The sequence below is a fragment of the Nycticebus coucang genome, chromosome 15, assembly GCF_027406575.1.
Source record: "Nycticebus coucang isolate mNycCou1 chromosome 15, mNycCou1.pri, whole genome shotgun sequence".
NCBI classification, from domain to species: domain Eukaryota; kingdom Metazoa; phylum Chordata; class Mammalia; order Primates; family Lorisidae; genus Nycticebus; species Nycticebus coucang.
The window spans coordinates 78,201,681-78,226,463 of record NC_069794.1 but is presented as its reverse complement, the minus strand read 5'-3'; the positions used below and the strand labels follow the sequence as shown (position 1 = coordinate 78,226,463).

The 24,783-nt window shown below is 39.7% G+C and overlaps 2 protein-coding genes across 3 annotated transcripts in view; both read right to left on the bottom strand.

Annotated features, from left to right (window-relative positions):
• Positions 1-1,645: 1,645 nt before the first annotated feature.
• Positions 1,646-24,783, bottom strand: part of POLR1D (RNA polymerase I and III subunit D) — a 62,081-nt gene continuing 38,943 nt past the window's right edge. For both annotated transcript variants that reach the window (XM_053563356.1, XM_053563357.1), the window contains one exon: positions 1,646-2,259. In XM_053563356.1, coding sequence (XP_053419331.1) covers positions 1,992-2,259 — 268 coding nt within the window. In that variant the 3' untranslated portion in view covers positions 1,646-1,991. The remainder of the gene's footprint in view (positions 2,260-24,783) is intronic.
• Positions 23,088-23,741, bottom strand: LOC128566534 (protein S100-A10-like). The gene has a single exon (XM_053563359.1). It carries the CDS (start codon positions 23,641-23,643, stop codon positions 23,263-23,265), a length of 381 nt encoding a protein of 126 aa, XP_053419334.1. The 5' UTR covers positions 23,644-23,741; the 3' UTR covers positions 23,088-23,262.

Sequence of the window (24,783 nt, the reverse complement as noted above, 5' to 3'; positions counted from 1 at the left end):
CCACACTGGGTACAATGTCACCATCATAGCTCACTGAAGACTTGAACTCGTAAGCTCAAGTGATCCTCCTGAGTAGCTAGGACTACAGATGTGTCTCCATATCCAGCTAATAATTTTTTTTTTTTTTGGTAGGGACGGTGGAGGTCTCACTATGTTGCTCAGGTTGGTCTCAAAACGCCTGGCCTCAAGTGATCCTCTTGTCTCAGCCTCCTGAAGGTCTGGGATTATGGGCATGAGCCACCATCCGAGGTCCGGAACAGTGCTTTTTAAAGGGAAATTAGTTTTGTAGGCCACTTATCCTTTAACACAATTCATATAAGAAAGGTAAGTAAGGTTAGGTTTAAAAACTTCCCTTAATTTTGAGTGTTAAAAATGTGCTCATTATAATCATTCCCTTTTAAAGGCTGATGAACTTGCCAGTTTGTCATAAACACAGAGCATCTAGACAAATGGTACAGTTCAGCTTTATTTTTACTTAGAATTTAGAAACAAATTTAACAAGAATTTAAAAAAATTCACAACTCTGTGATGTCTGATAAATATTTAAATATGGAATATCCCAAATTGAGCACAGATAATCTAGGCTTATGCTTAACCAGATTTGAGTAGAATCAGAGATAAAGTAAATGATTCCTCTTGTGTTTTTGAAAGGAATGCGTGTGGTTACAAAGTCACAGGATGGGGCGGCGCCTGTGGCTCAGCGGGTAGGGCGCCGGTCCCACATGCCGGAGGTGGCGGGTTCAAACCCAGCCCTGGCCAAATTAAAAAAAAAAAAAAAAACAAAGTCACAGGATGAGTCCCTGGGGCCTGGGATGGGAGAAGGGGTAGATCAAATGAGAAGTTTGGGTTTGTCACTCCTGAGCAGACTCAGGGTGCAGCACGACAGCTTGGGAGGGGGAAGGAAAGGTCTATTCCTGCTTCTAACATCCCCAAGCAGACATTTTGGGTGTATTTCTTTCTAATACATAGAAAGGGCTTTTCTTGGCTTCTAGGAAACAGGGAGCAGGGCTGTGGCATAGTGATTGTTTGTGGGCAGCCAGGCATACACTTGGACTTTTGGAGAACTAGGGGTGGAGGACAGGGAGAGAGTCTTCCTCCTTTTGTGGAGGGGACGGGGGAGGTTGGTGACATTTTCCGGAGTATGAAGGAGGAATGCAGGTTTGAAAGGTTTGTAATTTTATATTAAAACAGATACTAAAAACTAACACTGGGGTGGGGAGGCATTGTAAACATGCTGTTATTTATAATGAAGATTTCTGGAACAACTATCATGGTATCATAAGTTTCTAGCTAAAGAAGATCTAGCACTAAAATAATTGTTAATTTTAACTTGTCAGGGTTTTAGTTAAAGCACCACTTAAAACCTATATATTCAAAAAGGATTAAATATAGAAAAATTGTTGTAAGGAATGCACAGGAAACGACTCTGGTAATTGAGCTGAGCACTAAATTCAGAGCCGTTTTGAGGATTTCCTTCCTGGTCCACTTAAAGGAAAAAAAACAATGCAGAGCTATCAGTTAATTTCTTGGTAAATTTCAGTCCTCAAATTGTAAATACAGTCATTGGCCAGAGAGATGATTTATAAATTTTAAATCAGATACCCCAAACCGTATAAGTTTTAGAAGTATTTTATTTTTTGAGAAATTTTGAGAAAGGACAAAAAAAAAAAAAAAAAAAGGAAACAGTTTTAACAATCTCTGAAAACTTTTAACTCTAGATTTGCTTATTTTGGAACTCCCTTCCAAACAAGATAGAATAAAAACCTTCCGTGTACATATTAAACTGCTGAAGTAGCTTAAACTTGCCAAGACATTTTCCTTTGTACCGGTTTCCTTGAGTTACCTCGTCTTTTTTTTTTTTTTTTTTGCCTGTTGCCAGCAGCCTCTTTAAAAACAATAACAAAGAATCGACTGTAAAAATCACTGTCAGGTGTGTGCTCTGCCAGCCAACGCCTGCCGCCCACGGCCCTGTCCGCACACCCATCCCACCCTCACCGCCGGCTGGGTCGCTTTTCACGCTTGTCCTTGGTGCTCCGCTTCCTGGGCGGGGAGTAGCTGACCGCGCCTCGGGCACGGAAGCTGTGCTTGTAAGGATGGCTCCGGTGGGGCTTCGGGTTTTCTTCTTTCTGGGCCTGGTTCTTTGTGGGTTCCTTACTGCCCTCTTTTTGTTCATGGTCTTGCTCTTTATGGGAGGGCAATGTGTTCTTAATTGTGTTAATTAGAAATCTTTTATTTGTACCAGCAAGAGGACACTTCATCCTGAGGGAGGAAGAAAAGAAAAATATCGCAAATAAAATAGCGAACTCTGCACTGCTTGAGAAAGGCATCGTTAGAGCAACATGTTTCCACTTAGAAGGATGCGCTCATCAGTCCTTCCCCCAAACAGCCTGCCATTCCGACCTCCCGAGCGTCTCTTAGGTCTGGCCTGGGTTTCCTCCGCTGTTATCTGCCAGTCCTTCCCCCGCCCCAACCCAAAAGACTTATGCACAGACGAGCATTACTGAGGGTTGCCTGAGCCCAGAAGGCCATCCTGCACCCTGCCTAAAAAGTATTTAAAGAAAATAAAACATTGTTTTGTGGAAAAAAAAAAAAAAGCTAACTCTGAAACTGAACCCACTATCATGATTAGTACCAAAGAACCATGACTCCACATGATCAAGCTTCAGAATTTGTTCAGCTTTCCTTGCATGCCACCTAGTGTAAACTCTGAGTAAGGAGGAAAAACCAAGACAGAATTCCTAAGATAGACTCATAGGACTCTGAGTTTGTTAAACCTTTTCCCCTTATCAGTCCTTACTGGGACTAAATTTCCTAACCAGGTTTATATGTACAGCTATTGTCCACAAGGCGAATTAATAGAATCATTAAATATTTTCTTTTGAAATAATACCCGATTTGTCTAAAATCTGTTTTGAATTGTATTGTGCTATGCTTTTTATTATCAGAGTTGAGAAGGAAGAAAAAAGTATATCTTGCTATATTTTATATACAGAAGCTAAGTGATCTTCTCAAGAAATAAGAAATTTTGTGAAGAATTCATAAATATTCAATCATCATCTTTTACTTTTTTTTTTGAGACAGAGCCTCAAGCTGTTGCCCTGGGTAGAGTGCTGTGGCATCACAGCTCACAGCAACCTCTAACTCCTGAGCTTAAGCGATTCTCTTGCCTCAGCTTCCCAAGTAGCTGGGACTAAAGGGCCCGCCACAACACCCGGCTATTTGTTTTTTTTTGGGGGGGGGGTGTAGTTGTCATTGTTGTTTGGCAGGCCTGGGCTGGATTCGGACCTGCTAGCTCCAGTGTGTGTGGCTGGCACCTTAGCAGCTTGAGCTACAGGCGCCGAACCCATCTTCTTTTACTTTTAAAAACACTCTCACACTTTGTATTTCAGGATTCTAGTCTGTGCTTTGTTGGGGAACAAGTTACAGTCACCCTCTGGGTGAATTTCTGTGTGTATGTTTAAGTTGCTTCACAATTCAAGTTCACCCAGGAGAAAGCTGTAACTAAACTGCTAATTTACATGCTTAGTTATACTTACATACTACAGAATTTTACTTTTAAGGTGTAGTAAATCTTTCATTTGGAAAAAATCTTTCATTTTGGAAAAGAAAACCTTATGCAAAGAAAACTGGCAAATTTCTCTTGGCTTTGAGTATTCTGCCACACAATGAGCTGTTTTAGGAATATGTTGATCCCCAAAATCATGTTATTCATAGTGGCTGGCATTAAACAATAATGTAGAATATCCATCTTGCTATAAAACCGTGATTTACAATGAACCCTACATAGTACTTCAAAATCAAGCTAGGGGTGCCCCACTGTAGAAGTGTGTAGTCTAGTATGATAGAAGGGAAATACAAACAGTTATCAGCCAAACCTCACTTATATGGAGTTCAGACTACCTCAGGCAACCAGAATGGCATTGTCTCTGGCAGTAAAAAAAAGAAAAAAAAATATACCAATCTCCTGCTGCAGCTAAGTAGATCTTGAGTTTATAAGGACAGAGAAAATATCTGAGTAGAACCAAAGGTTACTTCCAGGGTGCTGTGCCTGCTTAATGCTCGGCCTGGAAAAGTGACAGGTGAATGAACTAGAACAAGGAGGAAAAGAAACTTAGAAAAGGACAACACTTGGGAGGCTGAGGCAAGAGAATTGCTTAAGCCCAAGAGTTTGAGGGTGCTGTGAGCTGTGACACCACAGCACTCTAATCAAGGCGACAGCTTGAGACTCTGTGTCAAAAAGAAAAAAGAAAGAAAGAAAAGGACAACAAAGTGCAGTGGGAACACCGCAGTGGGGGCAGCACTGGAGTTTCGCCACAGTGAATGAGATGTGCAAGAAAGACGACAGGCAAGAACAAAGGACAGTTCTGTAGGTACGGGGTGGGGTGATGGGCAGGGTGCAAATTACTTCACTCCCCAGAGCCATACAGGGCTTCCCTAAGTCTCCAGAAAAGCATTATGCTACCTTAATAGTCCCAAAGGAAAGCCACTTATCCCTCCTGGGGTCATTTCCACATTAGGATGCTCCTGAGTGTGTAAGGAGGGCAAGCCGAGTTTTTCCTGCAGTGGCCTGACAGGGTGTTACTGAATGCAGGTGCTGCTTTGGTGATGACACTCTGGCCGCTGCAGTTGCAAACTCAGCAATGATTCAGAGAGTAGTATACCCTGATATATTCCAGACCAGCATAACACTGACAGCCTACAGGAAAAATAACCCTTCATCAAGGAAAGTAAAAAGCCTAGAGTGCCACTCTTTGCCAAGAGTACTGGTGTTTTCTGTAGGAGCAAAATCATTTTTATGAACAAATGGACCGCATGTTTCTCTTGAGTATGTAAGGTTAGGATTAATTAGTGAAAACCAGCCAGTTACAGAAGGACTCTGGGGTATTTCACCGGACTGGGCCATCATAGTGCTGGTATATCTGTATTAAACAACAAGGAAAAGGAACTACTCCCAGATGGGACAATAATCTACAACCTAAAAACAAAACCTTTGGTAATTCATGGTGAATTCCACTTGGGGTTGCGATTTTCAGAGTCAGGTCATCTTTGAAACGATGCTTTCCTAAAGAGAGCAGAGCTCTGCTATAAAACTGCAGCATTTTGCTCAGGGAAGCAGAGGAGACCCTTCCTACCTTCCAACTGCTAGTGTAATCCAAGGGGGCTCAACACAGTGACTCAAAGAATGAACTGCTTTTCTAGAATAATTCCACAAGAAAACTGGCATTCACATCTCTTTTAACATCAACGATGACATTTTTAATGTTGGTTGTCCCTGGGATTCTATTTGAGGTGAAAAGCCACGGATGGCGTGGCAAGACCTTGGTTAACTGGGGTGGAGCTTGAAAGTCAGACCTCTCTCAAACATGCCCGTACACATTACAGAAATGACGACATGTGCTCAGTCACACTCTGTTAATAAACAAGGCAGGGCAAAGAGTCGGGGAGTAATTGCAAGCAGATGTGAAGGCATATACAGTAAATGATTTTATGTAAAGAAATGACAAATGTGCACTGAATAGACCCAAGCAAAAGGAACCCCTGAGGAAATCAGTGGGGAGAGCTTCTCCAGCCCTTAATGTAGTCATTAGCTTTGCTGAATCTCACAGTCAGTTGTTTCATTGTTAAGAAATCATGCTACATGATACAGTGCTGAGCTGAGCACACATGTTCTGGAATCATACTACCAGACCGAACCTTGGGCACATAATAAAATCTCCCTGTTGCTGTTTAGCTCCTGAATGGGGATAGTAATGCTGAGTATCTTAAAAGGTTGCATGGAGATCAAATGAGTAAGAACATGTAAAGTTAGGATAATGCCAGACATACACAAACTCTTCATAAATTTTACCCTTGGTTCATAGTTTAGCTCCACTATTTAATTAGCTGTGTGACCATGGGCAAGTTACTTAAATCTCTGCTGCATTAGTTTCCCTGGCTTATAAAATGGGAATAATAGAAGTTACTACCTTCTAAAACTTGTGAAGATTTAAGGTGATAACCCATAAGGCATTCAGTGTCACGTCTGGCAAGTAGATATCTTCAGCAAGTGTTACCTATGGGTCCTTGACTTCTTATCCCAATTCCAAAATTTAAAAACCTATTAAAACTACGTTATTTTTTATGACACTGAAATTTATCTGGCAACAAAACTTGACCTGCCTTATGTTGGGCTATTTATACACGTATAGCTTTTTATTCTTTGTGTGACAGTCTCACTCTGTTGCCCTGGAGTAGAATGCCATGGTGTCATCACAGTTCACAGCAACCTCAAACTCTTGGGCGCAAGTGATCCTCTTGCCTCAGCCTCCCAAGTAGCTGGGACTACAGGTGCCCACCACAACATCTAGCTATTTTTAGAGATGGGGTCTCATTCTTGCTCAGGCTGGCCTCAAACTCCTGAGCTCAAGCAGTCCTCCAGTCTCTGCCTTCCAGAGTGCTAGGATTACGGGCATGAACCACTGTGCCCAGACCATACATATATAGTCTCTATATCCTATTTAGTGTAAACACTCATGTATTTTCCTGAAGCAATGACATTATGTTGAAGGAGTGCCTTGGGGGAGAGGGGAGCTGTAGTATGTGTGACATGAGCTGCGGTGTCTCTCTAAAATATGAAATCATCTAAGACTACAAATTTGTCTGGTCCTAAGAGTTTCAAACGAGGGATTATGGACCTTTATTATTATTATTATTGTTATTAACTCTCTCTTCATGAGAAAGAGTATATATAGCACTCAAATAAGTTAATATACCTTATAAATCCCTAATATACCAGGGATTTCTCCAAGACACCATCTCAATATATTATCCCAAAGTCTTAAATCACAGAACATAGCAAGACTCTATCTCAACCCCCCCTCAAAACCACCACCACCACCATCATCATCAACAACAAAACAGTAGAGTGTCTGATGTTTCTCAAAGAAAAAAATTGTTAAGAAAAAATATGATTAAAAAACCCATCATTAGAAGTTAATGAGACATTTGACAGAAATTTTCATAAGATTGGTTAAAAGTTTGATACCTGAAATGATTTGACTTCTAGATCTTGAAGTTTCACTTTCTAGGACATCTCCATTCTCCACTGATGCCAGCAGCATTTGTATTTCCAACTGTTCTGTATACTCTCTAGGACTTGTCCTCAGATGTAAAACTAAGGTCGAAGTAGGTAGGTGATTTCTGAAGTCCCTTCCAGTGTTAAGATTCTCTGCTCATGTTCTGAATGTTACCCTTTCAGAAAAGCACTCTCCTCTCATTCATCGTAACAGGAAATAACTTCGTTTCCTTATCGGTCCTATTTCTCAGCTCTTTCTTACTACCATTTTTCTCTGTATTTGAGATGGCATGGCAAATTGCTATTGGACACTCAAGCATCCTACAGCCTTTGTTCACATCAGCTCTGGGGTGACTACCTGAGCTCTGCAGCACAGCGCAGACCCTGGGTGCTGGTTGTGTTTGCACTGTCTGGGTCTGTGTGTTTGTCACTGTGTATGGCCAAAGGTGTGCTGAGGGGAGGGCCGGGAGAAGGTCAAGGACAGGGCTTTTATGTCTGTGCCTCTGACCTGCAAAATGCTGACTTTTTCATCCTGGCTAGTTATTTTTATTTTAGGTTTATTTTTGGCTCTAGAAAGTTACATTAGCTAACATTGAAAGGGCCAGACAAAACTGCTTTAGAAAGTACTCATCACAGTCAGATTTTAGTCAGGCTTTCTATTTGTGTTCAACTTTAAAAGGGAAGTAATTCCTTTCATTTTCAAATATGCGGGCCCAGGAGCTGTGTTGAAGGGTTCCAGCTGCCACAGGAGAGGTTGGTTGCCAGAGACTCTGTCATCAGACTGACTGAGATTAGGATTATAATAAACCTTTTGTCTTCATTTTCTTCTGTTTATTTGTGTGTATAGCCACACAGTTTAAGGTAATTTGCAAAAACAAGGTGACTGCTCCCTGAAGTCATCATACTTGACTTATGAAAAACAGTAAATTATAAAACAAACCTAGAGAACAGAAAGAGGAAGATAAATGTAATGGTTTTTTTTTTATTTTTAAGATTTTTGTCTCTCTTGGTAAAGGATGGAGGTAGCCGTACCTAACTTTCTACAGATTTAGACCAGCCACTTTTGGCTTCTTTCTGAAATAGTTTCATGAATAGGACCCATCACACAGTGAGATAAGCTCACTAGCCAGGACGCTATGCCATTACCGGTGGTTCCTCATTTCACTCTACAACCATCATCTACTTCATAGATGAAGGAAAGAAGAGGTAAAGCAGTTTATCCACAACCCCAAACAGATAAGATGTGGAGCTAGATGAGAACCAGGGCGTCTGACTCCAGAGTCCACTGTTGCACACTATCTTGAATGGGGCAGAGCAGAGAGAGACTCGCTGCATTTTAAGCAGATGGCTAATTAACAGCGGTCAGGGAAAAACCCACAGGCGGAAAGCTTGTCAGCACACTCAGAGCTGAGGCTTCTTTATCCAGAACAAGAACGAGGCAGCAGATCTGTACAATGACAGGTCTGCTAAGAATGGCTGGCCGCTTGGGAGTCCAGGAAGAGTCACCAGTGCAGACAAGAACAAAGGTAGAGAATCACTCAAAGATACTTGACTTTGAGATGTGTGTGGTAAAACAGGCATTAGGAAATATGATTTTTTTTTTTTAAGACAGAGTCTCACTATGTTGCCCTGGGTAGAGTGCCGTGGCATCACAGCTCACAGCAAACTCAAACTCTTGGCTTAAGCGATTCTCTTGCCTCAGCCTCCCAAGTAACTGGGACTACAGGTGCCTGCCACAACATCTGGCTATTTTTTTGTTGTAGTTGTTATTGTTGTTTAGCAGGCCCAGGCCGTGTTCAAATCCACCAGCCCTGGTGTATGTGGCCAGTGCCCTAATCACTGAGCTATGAGCACCGAGCCAGAAATCATGATTCACAAAAATTATTTTTATGGTTAGAGAAACAGACACCTTGGAATCATGGAAGCAAGCTTCCATGAAATGCACTTCAATTCATTCCTCTATGGCCAAATCCATACCCATATTAGAAAACAGCATTTTATCTTTCATTCCATACCTTTCTTTGTACTATCATAGATGTAAGTCCAAAATAATGCTTCTAGAAAGACAGAAGCAGAAGCATAACTACATTCCCAACTCTCCATAAAATAAGGGTAGTATATTTTTTATCTTGATGCTATGGTTGATTACAACTCATTTTGTTTAATTTCACCACAAAGTACCATAACCACCCATGGTGCCACAGTTTATAATTTGGCAATCAAATGCCTCAGCATGTGGACATCTGAAAAATGCTGTTATAGTGTTATGATCCCCATTACTAAACAGTTAACCCTTAATTACTCTGTATACAAAAGTCCTAAGGTTCACAGTTGGTGTAATAAAAAACAGCAAATGTGTGTGTGTGTGTGTCCTTCACGTACAAAGCATTAGGCTAGGCCCTGTAGCAAAGTTACATCTCAAGCTGTCTGCTTCTGCTCTTTGGACTACTGAGAGGAACAGAAGGTAGGAGAAGTGGAAGTTCAGAGGCAGATATGTGAATAGCGGTGTATACTAGGATAGACTGCAAGGCTCTGTAATCTCTGGCCTCCTGCTCCCTCAGCAACACACACCATTTTCACAGATATGTGTGAATGTGTAACATTCAGGGTACTCTGATTCACTTTCATACTGGATAGGAAAGGAATGTGAGAAGCTGGAGGAGTAAGCACTGGCACTTCAGCATGTTATCAGACCACTATCCACACCAAGGAGGTAGTGCATCTGTAGTACAGGGAGTGTCAAGCTACAGACAGGAAAGCAAAGTTATAGTTCCATTAAAATGAGCTAGCTGGGGGCCTTTGGAAACCTCTTGGGCCTCATGTTTTTTAACCTTAACCTTAACACCATAAAACCTCATGTTTTATGGCCTTGGATCTATCTCTGTGACCCTAAAGTGTTGCCAAGAGCCTCATCCCTGAATCACCTAAGATATGAGCCCTTCCCGCCCTCTGCACCAGTTCTGACACAGTAAGCATGGCACACTGCACGTGATTACCTGCTCATGTGTCTGTAGCCACTAGTGGAGTAAACACTATAAAGCCAGGAAAGTGCATCTTCTCTACTGCTGCTCATGACTGGCCTCTTAATCTATCTTTTGGTACCACTGAATATTTACCTATAAATAAATTTTAACTGCCTCCTGCTACACATCTGGATAAAGGCTAGAGAAATTATTTGTTTTCCAATAATCAAAGTTGGGCTATAGATAAGCTGAAGCGAATGTGACCAGATTAAATACCTTTGTAAACAATGAAACTGAGCAAATTTCTGCAATTTATGCTTATAAATTCCTTTATGTTAACTAAAAGGAAGTCATATGAGCCAATATTTCAGTTTCCCCAAGGCCTCTGACAACACCTTCTAAAGAGATTCCTTTGCTGAAATACAGCCAAGGAAGTATATAACATCAAATGATCTCTTTCTTTATAAAATAAAAAATGGCATCCCATTTGTGTTTTCTTTAGTTCAGCAGTCTCTTTCTGGCACCTGCTCAACTATCTCAGAAAGATATTTCTTATGGAATACCCCAAATGAAAAAACAATGTCAGTCTCTCTAGTTCTATTTTAATTTTTTTAAAGCAAATGTAAAGGTCTTCTGGATGTTTAGAAAAACCCATGGCTCACTAGTAAACAACAAACTGTCTACTCCTTTAAGATCTGTTCAAGAAGGTCTGACTCAAGAAGGATGGGCGTAGGACTCTGGTGGCTGGACACCTGGCTTAAGTGCTCCCTCAGTGCAGAGGAGCTGTCTGCATTTGGCAGAGATGTGGGATGGCTCTGGATTCTGCAGAGCAGGTTGGTATCATTCTGTTTAATAAGCAGGGACTAGTAAAGTGTTTTTCACATTTGTATACACTTTAGAAACATCTGGGTATATTTTTCAAATTTCAAAACACAGGACACACCTGAGGTAATAATCATTGATAAGTGGGACACAGGCATGAGTATTTTTTGAAGTCCTCCAGGTGATTCCAAATGTACAGATAAATTTGGGAACCAATGATTAGTTCTTAAAAGTTTCTATTTACGGGCGGCGCCTGTGGCTCAGTGAGTAGGGCGCCGGCCCCATATGCCGAGGGTGGCGGGTTCGGACCCAGCCCCGGCCAAACTGCAACAGAAAAATAGCCGGGCGTTGTGGCGCGCGCCTGTAGTCCCAGCTGCTCGGGAGGCTGAGGCAAAAGGATCGCGTAAGCCCAAGAGTTAGAGGTTGCTGTGAGCCATGTGACGCCACGGCACTCTACCAAGGGCAGTACAGTGAGACTCTGTCTCTACAAAAAAAAAAAAGTTTCTATTTACACACACACACACACATCCTGACTTATGTAAACAGATGGTAACCAGGTGTTCTTCCAACATGGGTAGGATGTAGGGCAGGTACTCTTTGTGCTAGCACCAATGAGCAAGAGTAAGCCATGGCTATCCTGGGTGCAGACCTCCTTTCATAGCCTGTTTCTGGGTATGCGGACCAAAAGCTGGCTAGGAAAAGTCAGTTCTGAAGTACCAGAGATTCCTGCTTGCAAAGCAACACAGACAAAAAGTCAAAATGTAAAAATTTAAAAAGAGAGAGGAGAAAAGCAGATAAACGTCCTTTTTATTTTTAATGCAGTAAATTCTTCCATGTGATCGATTTGCTCAAGTGTTCAGAGCAGTGCTTCCCAAACTTGGTTCATAAGCTCTTTTGGGGAGATTAAAAAAAAAATCTGTGGGACCCACCTTAGACTTCTCTACCAGAACATCATAGGGTGAAGTGGGTATTTTTGATCTGCATTTTTGAAAACCTTTCCAGGTTTCTTTTTCTTATTTAAAAATCTCTATTAAAAAGTTACAAATAGCATATATACTTGTTGCATATCCCCAGCAGAGGAGCATGGGGGAGCATCCCCACCTCATGGTCTCCTTAGAGCTCACTGTTGGTGGGCCTGTCTTCTCTCACACATGCATTACCAAGTCCCATGCCCTCCCCAACCCAGCCAAATGGAGGATTATACACATCAATCCACAACTCAGTCTTTCACATACTGGACATTTTCCAGAAGGATTCATATAGCACTGACTGTATACTATTCCATAGTAGGATGTACAATATTCTAGAGTTTATTTAACCATCTCCCTATATATGGAGATTAGGGCTGCTTCCCATTTTTTACTATCAAAATGTGCTATAGTAGGCCGGGCCCAGTGGTTCACACTTGTAATCCCAGCACTCCAGGAGGCTGAGGTGGGTGGACCATTTGAGTTCAAGACCAGCCTGAGCAAGAGTGAGACCCTGTCTCTACTTAAAAAAAAAAAAAAAATAAGAAAGAAATAGAAAAACTAGCCAGGCATGGTGGTACATGCCTGTAATCCCAACTACTTGAGAGGTTGAGGCAAGAGGACTGCTTAAGCCCAAGAGTTTGAGGTTGCTGTGAAACTATGCTGCCCCAGTACGCTATCTGGGGCTACAGAATGAGACTCTATCTCAAATAAAAAAAAAAAAAAAAAGGTGCTACGATAGTTTTATACTTAACAGCTCTGTGGACATTTATGAGGTTCTCAGCAAGAGAGATTACTGGGAGTGGAGACACCAGGTCGAGGGGCCTGCACAGAGCTGATCACACTGTCCCCTGCAGCACACAAAGTGCCCCATTCCATACACCCTCACCTACACTGGATTACTGCCATTTTTGTTTCTGCCAATCTAATGAGTGGGGAAAAAAGGTATCCCAGTACTTGAGAGGAACATAAAATACCTATTATATACTCCCACTCCCATTAGATTATAAATTCCAAGAAGGCAGGAAGCTTTGCCATTCTGTTTACAAATGTACCTGAGGGCTAAAATAGTGCCAAGCTATGCCAAGGGCCCAATAAACATGCTAGTTTCCTGTTTACTGGCCATTTGTAGTTTTGGTTCTGAAAATGCCATGTACATATGTATACGATATGTATGTGCATCTGGTTTTCTTTTTATAAATTGATTTGCAGGGACTTTTAGAATTATTAGTCTTTTGTCTACAAGGCAAATAATTTTAACCAGCTGTTTTTAATTAATTTACTTTTGTGTGGTACCATTTTCTATGTAGAAATTTGCTATTATTATTACACAGTCAAATGTATCAGTTTTTTCATTCATACCTTTAAGGTTTTCTACCCGGCTAAGAAAGGTTTTTACTCTATCCTAACCAATGTTATAAAATATTATCCTATACTTTCTTCTACAAGGTTCACAGTTTTGTATAATTTGCCTTTTAGTCTTCCTGAAATTAATTTTTAGTATTATATATGAATAGTCAATTGTATCACCACTATTCATAGAATAATCCATCCCTTCTTTGCTAATATGAATTATGACCTTTTACCACACAGTCCCTTCTATGCATATGTGGGTCTCTATTCTCACTAGTCTAAACTAACCTCATACTAATTTAATTATAGACTTCAGTTATATCTGAGCGTGTAATACTTTCAGCGCATTCCCATCCACACCCTAAAGATCTTAGCTGGAAAAAATGTACCTTTATAATGGAGAGATCTGGTGGTCACCACCTTCACCAAGAGCAACCTGACATTAAGTCTATCTGACCTGGTGTAATTAAGATGTGTAAAAACATCACCTAAGTAATGTTCTTGCCAAACATGTTTAACCTGAATGTAATCATGAAAACATTATCAGGCAAATCCAAAATATGGGACATTTTCTTTTTTTTTTTTTTTTTTTGTAGAGACAGAGTCTCACTGTACTGCCCTCGGGTAGAGTGCCGTGGCCTCACACAGCTCACAGCAACCTCCAGCTCCTGGGCCCAAGCGATTCTCTTGCCTCAGCCTCCCGAGTAGCTGGGACTACAGGCGCCCGCCACAACGCCCGGCTATTTTTTTGTTGCAGTTTGGCCGGGGCTGGGTTTGAACCCACCACCCTCGGCATATGGGGCCGGCGCCCTACTCACTGAGCCACAGGCGCCGCCCAATATGGGACATTTTCAATTGGATACTAAATTTGTCCCTGGAGCAAACAAAAAGCCACCATCTATAAAAAAAATTTTGGGCTCTTTGCCCATAGATGAGTGGTTAGGGTGCTGGCCACATGCACCGGGGCTGGTGGGTTTGAACCTGGCTTGGGCCAGCTAAACAACAATGAAAACTGCAACAAAAAAATAGCCGAGTGTTGTGGCGGGTGCCTGTAGTCCCAGCTACTTGGGAGGCTGAGACAAGAGAATCACTTAAGCCCAAGAGTTTGAGGTTGCTGTGAGCTGTGATGCCACAGAACTCTACCAAGGGTGACATAGTGAGACTCAATCTCAAAAAAAAAAAAAAGGAAATTCGGGGGATACTGGATGATGGCATGAAATTAATGTGAATTTTCACAGATGTGGTAATGAGATAGGGAAAACGTGTGAATATGTGTGACTATATTACATGTATTACACAAATATGTGTTTATATCAATATATTCACATAGTTTCCTCTTTTCTCATTACATTTTCTAATTGGCTGTTCACTGTACAAGTATAACTGATTTTGAATGTTTACCTTGTCCTGATCTACTATGGGTAGACATACTATCTCGGACAAATGACCCTGCTATCTCTTCCTTTCCAATGCCTGTGCTTTATTATTTTTTTCTTGTTTTGCTACATTTGCTTATTGGAACCTCTCTAGAACAACAGTTCTCTAAAGTATGACCTATGAACGTCCTCCAGATCTCATGAGGGATCTACCATGTCAAAGCTATTTTCATAGTTTTGATTTGCTTTTCTTTATAAGGCTGACATACTGATGGTACAAAAGCAACAAGTAAAACTTTGGCATAAATCAAGGCATTACTTGAGAATGTCCTTAATGAACCAGTAAAAATTATTAATTTTGTTAATTTTATTTTCACATTTTAGGCATAAGTTTTATTGGGCTGAAGTTTCTATTTACATGTTAAATAAGTTTTCCCCCACCCAATTGATTTTGGCAGTTAAAATAATGAATTTATTTTTATAAAGGGATATTTTAAATTTTATTTTATTTTTAAAATTTCAGATTAATATGCAGGAATTTTGCAAAATGTTGACCCTTGAGAATTTGTCTTTTTAATAACATGTAGAAATGAGAAGTATAGAAAGCACTTCTGCTACACAAGAAATATCAAGTCTGCCTGTAGGAACAGTAGTTGTACAACTGAGTTGTGAGGTGAAATAGCTGGTTATTCACCCCTGGATGAGCCTGTCACTTCAAGGAAAACACTGCCAGATGAAAGAAAATTAGCATTTTGGAAAACTGTAAATTTGACAGGTTCCCAACACAGGCAAGACTTATCTGATGAGATCAGAGGTGATATTATATATACGTGTGTGATTTTTTTACCTATTACATAATTATATGTCATTATGTAATGACAGAGATCTTTATAACTCAGTGAACCAATATTTTCTAGATGACCAATGATGATGTAATAAAATCAAGAATGATCCAAAGAACAAGGAAGACCAAAGGATCTAATTGTAAAGGAATATGAAAAGTTCACATTATTTAAAAGAATGTTGTGCTAGCTTCAGCAGCACCTATACTAAAATTGGAATGATAGCACAGCCCTTGAGCAAGGATGACATAGAACTATGATTGCTATTTTCGTATTCAGTTGTAAAATATATAATATTTTTGATCTAGTATCTTTTGTGATAACCTGGATGGAAATAAAAATCATTCTTCTAAGTGAAACATGTACTCAATACCAAATTGGAACTAATCAATCAACACTTAAGTGCACATATGGAAGGAAGCAAATCTCAAATCAATCTGGGGGGAGGAGGGAGGATGAGATGGGTAAACTCACAGCTGTTGGATACAGTGTACACTTATAACCTTGACTCCATCTATACAAAACAAAGTGGGTAACAAAACATGTGCCCCTAATATTCTGAAATTAAAAAAAAAAGAATGTTAAGAAATGACTGCTCATTGGAATTACTTGGAAAGTTTTGATGTAGTATCAAAGAAGAATATTTACAATTTTCTGAAAAGGCTACATTTTCTTCCTTTTCAAAATACCCATTTGTATAAGGCAGGATTTTCTTCACATGGTTCAACCAAGTAATATATTATTACAGATTGAATTAAGAAGCAGGTATGAGAATGTAGATGTGTTCTATAGCTAGTCATCAAAGAAGCCTGCAAATTATTAAACAATGTCACCCTACTTAATATATTTTCATGAAAAATGTTACTTACCTTAAGATGCAATTGACATTATTTTAAAGTGCATAAGTAAATTGCTTTATTTCCTTTTCAACATACTTGGAAGAGGCTGCTAGTTGTCCCCTAATATTTGTTCTTTCTTTCTTCTATAGTAAGAAGATCTGAGATATTTATCTGGCACATGGCTGCCTGGGGAAAAGGATAAAATTTCTGGCCTTGAAGCTAGATGTAGACATGAGACTAAATTCTGGCCAATTGGGTATTTGTAGAAATGCACAACTTCTGGCAAGTGTTCTGAAAAGGGAGGGGGTGTGGCTTCTTCCTCCTCTTCCTTTCTGCTAATTGAATGTGGATTTACTGGTTGCTACTATATTGGACCACATAGAAAAGAGTCACACCCTATGGTTGGGAGATTTGGAAAAATGGGAGGAGCCTTAGTCCCCAATAACCCTGTAAACTGCCAACCTAACCAGCATGACACCCAAAGAATACATCAGCACCTCCACAAATGAAGGTGGCCTAGTGCGTATGGTAATGATATACTGGCACAGAGGTGGGAACCTGAGGCCTTCTAGATCCTTAGGTGCAGCCGTTTGACCGAATCCTTTAGTAACAGGATTTGTTCTGTAAATGTGGATTCAGTCAAAAGGATCTAGAAGGCCACATGTGGCCTTAAGGCTGCAGGTTTCCCTACCTTGCACTAATTGTTTTACTATGAGAAAATTCTACTAAGCACTGGCTTGGTGGTACCAAAGGTGTCAAGATAAATGACTTCCAGCTAGAAAGCTACTTGGAAACAACTGATTCTCTTGAACCCTCCTTACATAAAACTATGATTGCTATTTTCGTATTCAGTTGTAAAATATATAATTTAGCTCTCTGGTGATTCTTTCAAATGGGTAGTCATTGGATTGAACCAATGATTACTGTCAGCCTGAAGAAGGTCCTCTCTCACACCCCAAGTTAGAGCACCCACCTCTAACAAAGTTTGTTCTAATCTGATTCACGTTACTAGATACACCTTATTTCTGTAAAGGGTGGGGTGGGGGGGGAAAAAGCAGATTTAACTAGTATTTACTAACTAACTACTATATGCCAGGGACTATACAAGGTGTTTCCATAAACACCATTTCCATTTTCACAACCATCCTCCTGGAAGGTAAGCATGAATCTAAGATGATTACAGAGGCTGCATACAGATTTTGACCTACTCACATTGGATTAATTCAGTTGATTACATAGTTTTGTCCATAAACACATCAGAATACATTTCTAAAAGATAATAGCTTTTGAAAATTAAATGCCATTATTCCTCCTAAAAAATCAACATTAGTTTCTTAATATCATCAAGTGTTTCATAAACACTTGTCTTTTTAAAGTTGTTTGAATAAGGATCTAAACCAGGTATAGTTATTATTTATGAAAAATAGATTTTCTAACAGATTCGATGTGCCTCAAATTTATTATTTCATAGGATACTTCTCCTTCTTTTCTCCTTGGGTTCTTTGTCCTTGGAGAATTCCCCACATTTTGAATTTCTGTAGTTGAGTCTTCTGGTACCATTTAACATATTCCCTGACCTCTATATTTTCCGTGAACTAGTAGTTCTAACTAGAGATTTGATCAGATTCAAGTTTAAGTTTTTGACAAGTATGACTCATAGGTGTTTGTTTGCTCTTCTTTCTGCATCTTTTTGTGGCGTAGAGATTGATCACTGTGTTCAGGTTTTTGATTTTTTTTTTTTTGAGACAGAGTCTCACTTTGTCACCCTGGGTAGAGTGCCTTGACATCATAGCTCACAGCAACCTCAAACTCTGGGGCTCAAGTGATTCTCTTGCCTCAGCCTCCTAAAGTAGTTGGGATTACAGGTGCCCGCCATAACACCTGGTTATTTTCAGAGATGGGGTCTCGCTCTGGCTCAGGCTGGTCTTGAACCTCAGGTATTGTTAATCTGACCCATTCATGAGAAAGTTTCCCATCAACTTTTCACTTCATAGTTTTAACAGTCACTGATGATCTGTGCCTGGATCTAACCTATTATTAGGGACTATAAAATAACATCCTTTTTTCTTACATGAAATAATTTTTATGTCTAAGCACAAGGATAATGAAATATATTTTCCATGCAAAATGTTATATACACTAAATAACATACAGTGGTAACAATGCAGTGTAGGTTTCCTGGGAAGCTGACTCTGTGATAGAAATATACAAGCAGGAAGTGTATTTATTGGGCAGTGCTGTCTAGAGGAGGACCAGTGAGAGTGAAAGAATGAAGCGGGATGGACAGAGCAAGAAGGTGAACTCTATCTAAGTCCCAACAAATGTCTCAGTTGATCCCTTGAGGAACCTTTGAAGTTGGGAAAGCCCCTCAAAGATGTGTCTGAATTGAGGCAATGGCCAGTCTTTGGATATCTACCGCCCCACAAACATGAACCTTGAATGAGACGACTCTCTTTAGCCAGGGGCAATTTCCAGAGAAAAACTCAGCAGAGAGCAGCCAACTACCAATAGTCCCAGCAGCCGAGGGAAGTAGTGCTTCAGTCTCCAAAGGCCTGAGGGATTTGTGAGAATCTGGGAAGCACATCATAGCATCGACTACAGATGATCAAAAAGACAATAGTGTTTCATAATTTACAGCTAAGTTCTCCCTCAATCCCAGATACAATTGAACTTGAAATTACGAAAAAGTAAAATTCTAGTAAGAAAACAAACGACATGAAATGCCAGCTACTTTGATAGTAAGAGAGAAAAAACAAACCCCTCCAAAAGGCCTCTAAATAGTGAGGATAATTATTTCTGGGAATACTCATTTTTTTTCCCCCAAAGTCTCAAAAAATAGACAACTAATATTTATAAATAAAAATAGAAGATAATTTCAAAAAATAGATCCTAATGCTGAATCTTATAGACAATAGAAAAAGAAGAAATCCTTCAGAAGAGGCGCCTGTGGCTCAAAGGAGTAGGGTGCTGGCCCCATGTGCTGGAGGTGGCAGGTTCAAACCCAGCCCCAGCCAAAAACTGCAAATAATAATAATAATAATAATAAAAATAATAATAATAAATCCTTCAAATTCATTCAACTACATCTGGATATGCCTGATATTAAAATTTGAAAAAATATAGTTATAAAGAGAAATTAGACATATTTCACTTATAAATGAGGATGCAATATCCTAAACAACATATTAACAAGTTGAATTAAAAATTATTGTTCAAATAATGTACTTTGACCAAAATTAAATCCAACTTATGTGAGAATTAGTCACTATTTTCTTTTTTTCTTTTCCTTTCCCTCCCTCCTTCTCTGTCTTCTCTCTCCTTCCTCCACCCTCACACCATGTCATTAATTGTCTTATATCAAAGTTGAATACAGAGGATTCATGCTTCTCCATTCCTGCAATGCTTCACTAAGAATAATATGTTCCACCTCCATCCAGGTTAATACGAATGCTGCAAAATCTCCATTTTTTTAATGGCTGAATAGTATTCCATGGTATACATATACTACAGCTTGCCAATCCATTCCTGGGTTGAGGGGCATTTAGGCTGTTTCCACATTTGGCGATTGTAAATTGAGCTGCAATAAACAGTCTAATACAAGTGTCTTTATAATAAAAGGTTTTTTTCCCTTCTGGATAGATGCCCAGTAATGGGATTGCAGGATCAAATGGGAGGTCTAGGTTGAGTTCTTTGAGGTTTCTCCATACTTCCTTCCAAAAAAGGTTGTACTAGCTTGCAGTCCCATCAGCAGTGTAAAAGTGTTCCTTTCTCTCCACATCCGCACCAGCATCTGCGGTTTTGAGATTTTGTGATATGGGCCATTCTCGCTGGGGTTAGATGATATATCAGGGTGGTTTTAATTTGCATTTCTCTAACAATTAGGGATGATGAGCATTTTTCATATGTTTGCTAGCCATTCATCTGCCTTCTTTAAAGAAGGTTCTATTCAGGGCGGCACCTGTGGCTCAGTCAGTAAGGCGCCGGCCCCATATACCGAGGGTGGCGGGTTCAGACCCAGCCCTGGCCAAACTGCAACCAAAAAATAGCTGGGTGTTGTGGCGGGCGCCTGTAGTCCCAGCTACTCGGGAGGCTGAGGCAACAGAATTGCTTAAGCCCAGGAGTTGGAGGTTGCTGTGAGCTGTATGATGCCATGGCACTCTACCAAGGGCCATAAAGTGAAACTCTGTCCCTACAAAAAAAAAAAAAAGAAAAAAAAGAAGATTCTATTCATCTCTTTCCCATTGATATATGGGATTGTTGGCTTTTTTTTCATGTGGATTAATTTAAGTTCTCTATAAATCCTAGTCATTAAGCTTTTGTCTGATTCACAATATGCAAATATCCTTTCCCATTGTGTAGGTTGTCTCCTTAGCTGTACAGAAGTTTTTCAGTTTAATTAAATCCCATTTGTTTATTTTTGTTGTTGTTGCAATTGCCATAGCAATCTTCTTCATAAAGTCTTTCCCCAGGCCAATATCTTCCAGTGTTTTTCCTATGCTTTCTTGGAGGATTTTTGTCATTTCATGTCTTAAATTTAAGTCCTTTATCCATCTTGAATCAATTTTTGTGAGTGGGGAAAGGTGTGGAGGATAGAACATAAGCATCAGAAGGTGGGAAGCATCAGTCTTTTACATGTGTATATCCAGTTCTCCCAGCACCATTTATTGAGTAGGGAGTCTTTCTCCCAGTGTAGTTCTTGTTTGGTTTATCAAAGATTAGGTGACTGTAAGTTGTTGGTTTCATTTCTTGGTTTTCTATTCGATTCCAAATGTCTATGTCTATTTTTGTGCCAGTACCATGCTGTCTTGACTAGTACAGCCTAAAATCTGCTATGGTGATGCCCCCAGCTTTATTTTTATTACTGAGAACTGCCTTAGCTATACAGGGTTTTTTTCTGGTTCCATAAAAAATGCAGAATCATTTTTTCCAAGTCTTGAAAATACGATGTTAATAAAATTAATACGATATTAATAAAATTTTATTTATTTATTTATTGTTGGGGACTCATTGAGGTACAATAAGCCAGGTTACACTGATTGCAATTGTTAGGTAAAGTCCCTCTTGCAATCATGTCTTGCCCCCATAAAGTGTGACACACACCAAGGCCCCACCCCCCTCCCTCCGATATTAATAAAATTTTAATAGGGATGGCACTGAATCGCTAGATTGCTTTGGGAAGTATAGGCATTTTAACAATGTTGATTCTTCCCAGCCATGAGCATGGTATGTTCTTCCATTTGTTAAAGTCCTCTGCTATTTCCTTCTTAGGGTTTCATAATTTTCTTTACAGAGGTCTTTCACCTCTTTTGTTAGGTATATTCCTAGGTATTTCATTTTCTTTGAGGCTATGGTGAAATGGAAAGAACATCCTTTTTTTAAAAATCAGCTTTACAAGGTATAAATTATATAGAATAAAACTTATCCTTTCAACTAATTGGCTTTATGGGTTTTGACAAATGCATGATGTTCAGGTAACCATCACCACAATCAAGATATAAAACATCCTATTATTCAAAAGTTCTGCAGTAAATCCCTTTCTCCCACTCCCAGCTCTTGGCAACCAATGATCTGTTTTCTATCCCTATAGTTTTGCCTTTTCTATGATTCTATATAAATGAAATCAAACACCATGTAATATTTTGTGTCTGATTTCTTTCACTTAGCATAATGCTTTTGAGATTCATTTACGCAATGTGTAACAGTAGTTCTGTTCCTTTTTATTGTTGAGTAGCACTGCATTTATGGATACAACCACAATTTATTTATCCACTCACCAACTTATGGGCATTTGGGTTGTTTCCAGTTTTGGGCTATTATGAATAAAGCTGCTATGAACATTACAGATTTTTGTGTGGATTTAAGATTTCAATTCTCTTTGGCAATTTGTTAGAAGGAGGATTCTGTACATGAATGTGTATTTATAAGAAACCGTCACCTGGGCGGCGGCTGTGGCTCAGTGAGTAGGACCCCTGCCCCATATACCGAGGGTGGTGGCCAAATTGCAACAAAAAAAAAGCCAGGCGTTGTAGCGGGCACCTGTAGTACCAGCTACTTGGGAGGCTGAGGCAAGAGAATCGCCTAAGCCCAAGAGCTGGAGGTTGCTATGAGCTGTGACACCACGGCATTCTACCAAGGTCAACAGAGTGAGACTCTGTCTCTAAAAAAAAAAAAAAAGAAAGAAAAAGAAACTGTCACTTGGCTTTCAGAGTGGCTATAAGATTTTATGTTTCTATCAACGATGTGTAAATTTTACTTGCTCCACATTCTTATCTTTATTTGCTGTTATTCTTTTTTAATTTTCACCATTCTAATGCATGTGCAGTGGTAACTAATGTGTGGTTTTTATTTGTATTTTCCTGATAACTAATTATTTGAGCATACTTTCATATGTTTATTAGCCAATCCTGTATTTTCTCAGGTGAAGGGTCTGTTCAAACTTTTTGTGTATTTTTTTTTTTTTTGAGGCACAGTCCCATTCTGTGCCCTGAGTAGAGTGCTGTGGTGTCCCAGCTCACAGCAACCTCAAACTCTTGGGCTCAAGCAATCCCCTTGCCTCATCCTCCCAAGTAGCTGGGCTACAGGCATCCCTCACAATGCCTACCTAGTTTTTCCTATTTTTAGTAGAGAAGGGGGTGTCTTGCTTTTGCTCAGACTGGTCTTGAACTTCGGAGCTTAGGCAATCCAATCCAATCACCTGGGCCTCCCAGAGTGCTAGGATTACAGGTGTGAGCCACTGAGCGTGACCTTTTTGTCCATTTTTATTTTTATTTATTTATTCATTTATTTTTTTAATTTGGAACTAAAAAAAGGATTATATTTATTGAGGGTAAGTGGATGCAAACAATGTAAAAAGCAAAAGCTCATCTGGCATTTAATTAACTTTTTCTTCTCTGCTTGACAAATGGGAGTTGGATTTTATTTGTATATATTCTAAGGATCCTAATCCGCTCATGAAATCCTTATATAGGGAGAAGCTGTGGGGCAGATGTTTGAAGCAATCCTTTGAGAAAACACTTTTCAGGGCAGAGTAATTGCTTGGTTCTGCCTACTTCTTTCCCTTCTGCTTCATGTGTACTACAAAATAGTTGTTGCACGCAATGGTGAGGCTGGCAATTAGGGAAAAGAAGCTGTGGAAGCCTACTTTGCCATCTCGGCACTGGTCCAGGTCCTTCATTGTTTTGTCTAAGGCCAGAGGGTCTTTTTGATTTTCCAAAAATCCCAGGAACTCCTTCTCCATGAGCACTCTGAGGTCCTCCTTTGTTAAGTAGGCTTTATTCCCGGCAAATGTGTGAAACGTGAACATCATGGTTTCCATGGCATGCTCCATCTGAGATGGCATTTTGGTGAGATCTACTGGGCCGAGAGGCATGGCAGATGCTAGCTGGCTGGGGCATGGGGCGGCGAACAGAGCTGCCTTTTTGTCCATTTTTAAATTGGATTATTTATCTTCTTCTTATTGAGTTGTTAGGAACTCAAATGATGACAATCATTTCCTAATCTTTCTACAATGCTTAATTTTTCCTCCTGGTTCCCTAGCATTCTCCAATAGGAACAACTAGGTTTGTCCTTGTGGTTAGTAAGCATTATGACCTTGTGGAGTTTAATATATAATAGGTGTTTCAATCATTATAGTTTTTTTTTTTTTTTTTTTGAGACAAAGCCTCATTCTGTGCCCTGGCTAGAGTGCTGTGGCATCATAGCTCACAGAAACCTCAAATTCCTGGGCTCAAGCAATCCTCTTGCCTCAGCCTCCCAAGTAGCTGGGACTATAGGCACCTGCCACAATGTCTAGCTAGTTTTTCTATTTTAGTAGAGATGGGGTTTCACTCTTGCAAGCTCAAGCAATCCACCCACCTCAGCCTCCCAAAGTGCTAGGATTACAGGTGTGAACCACCTTGCCGGGCCTGGTCCTGTGTTTCATGTTGACCGTATAATTTGGCCCTCTTCTGCGATCAGTTATTACTCTAAGGATGCCTGCTCCTTTCAGTGAGAAATGGTGTTTATATAATACAATCTGAACACCAGGACTATTCAAGGCCACTGGGTGGGTGGTTATTATTGCTAGGACTTACATTTCTGTGAATAGAGCTAGAAAAAACTTTTTTCTCTCTTCTTTTTTTAAAAGAAAAAGTATAGCAGAACTTCATATCAATATTTCCTATTCAAATTCAGGATTACAGGTAGGTTTTACTTCTTTGATTTTATATTTCTATCTTGTTTACACTAAAAGTCTTGGTATTTATATATAGAAAATATTTATTTTATCCTGGAATATAATATTTTAGACTACCAGCGGTGCATCTTACAAGGGTATATGTGAAACTTGGTAAACGGTCTGTGAAGCTAGTGAATGATGCCCCATGATCATATCAATGTACACAGCTATGATTTAATAAAAAAAAAAAATTTTAGACCAGTAATACCAGTATCATTCCTGATAATATGATGACTTGTCTTTTGGAAATACAGTCAAATTTCAGATCACTTGAAACAGTTCCTTTCTATGTGGCTAACCTATCCATTCAATGGCTTGTTTAGGTCTATTTATTCATTTTACTTGCTTTTT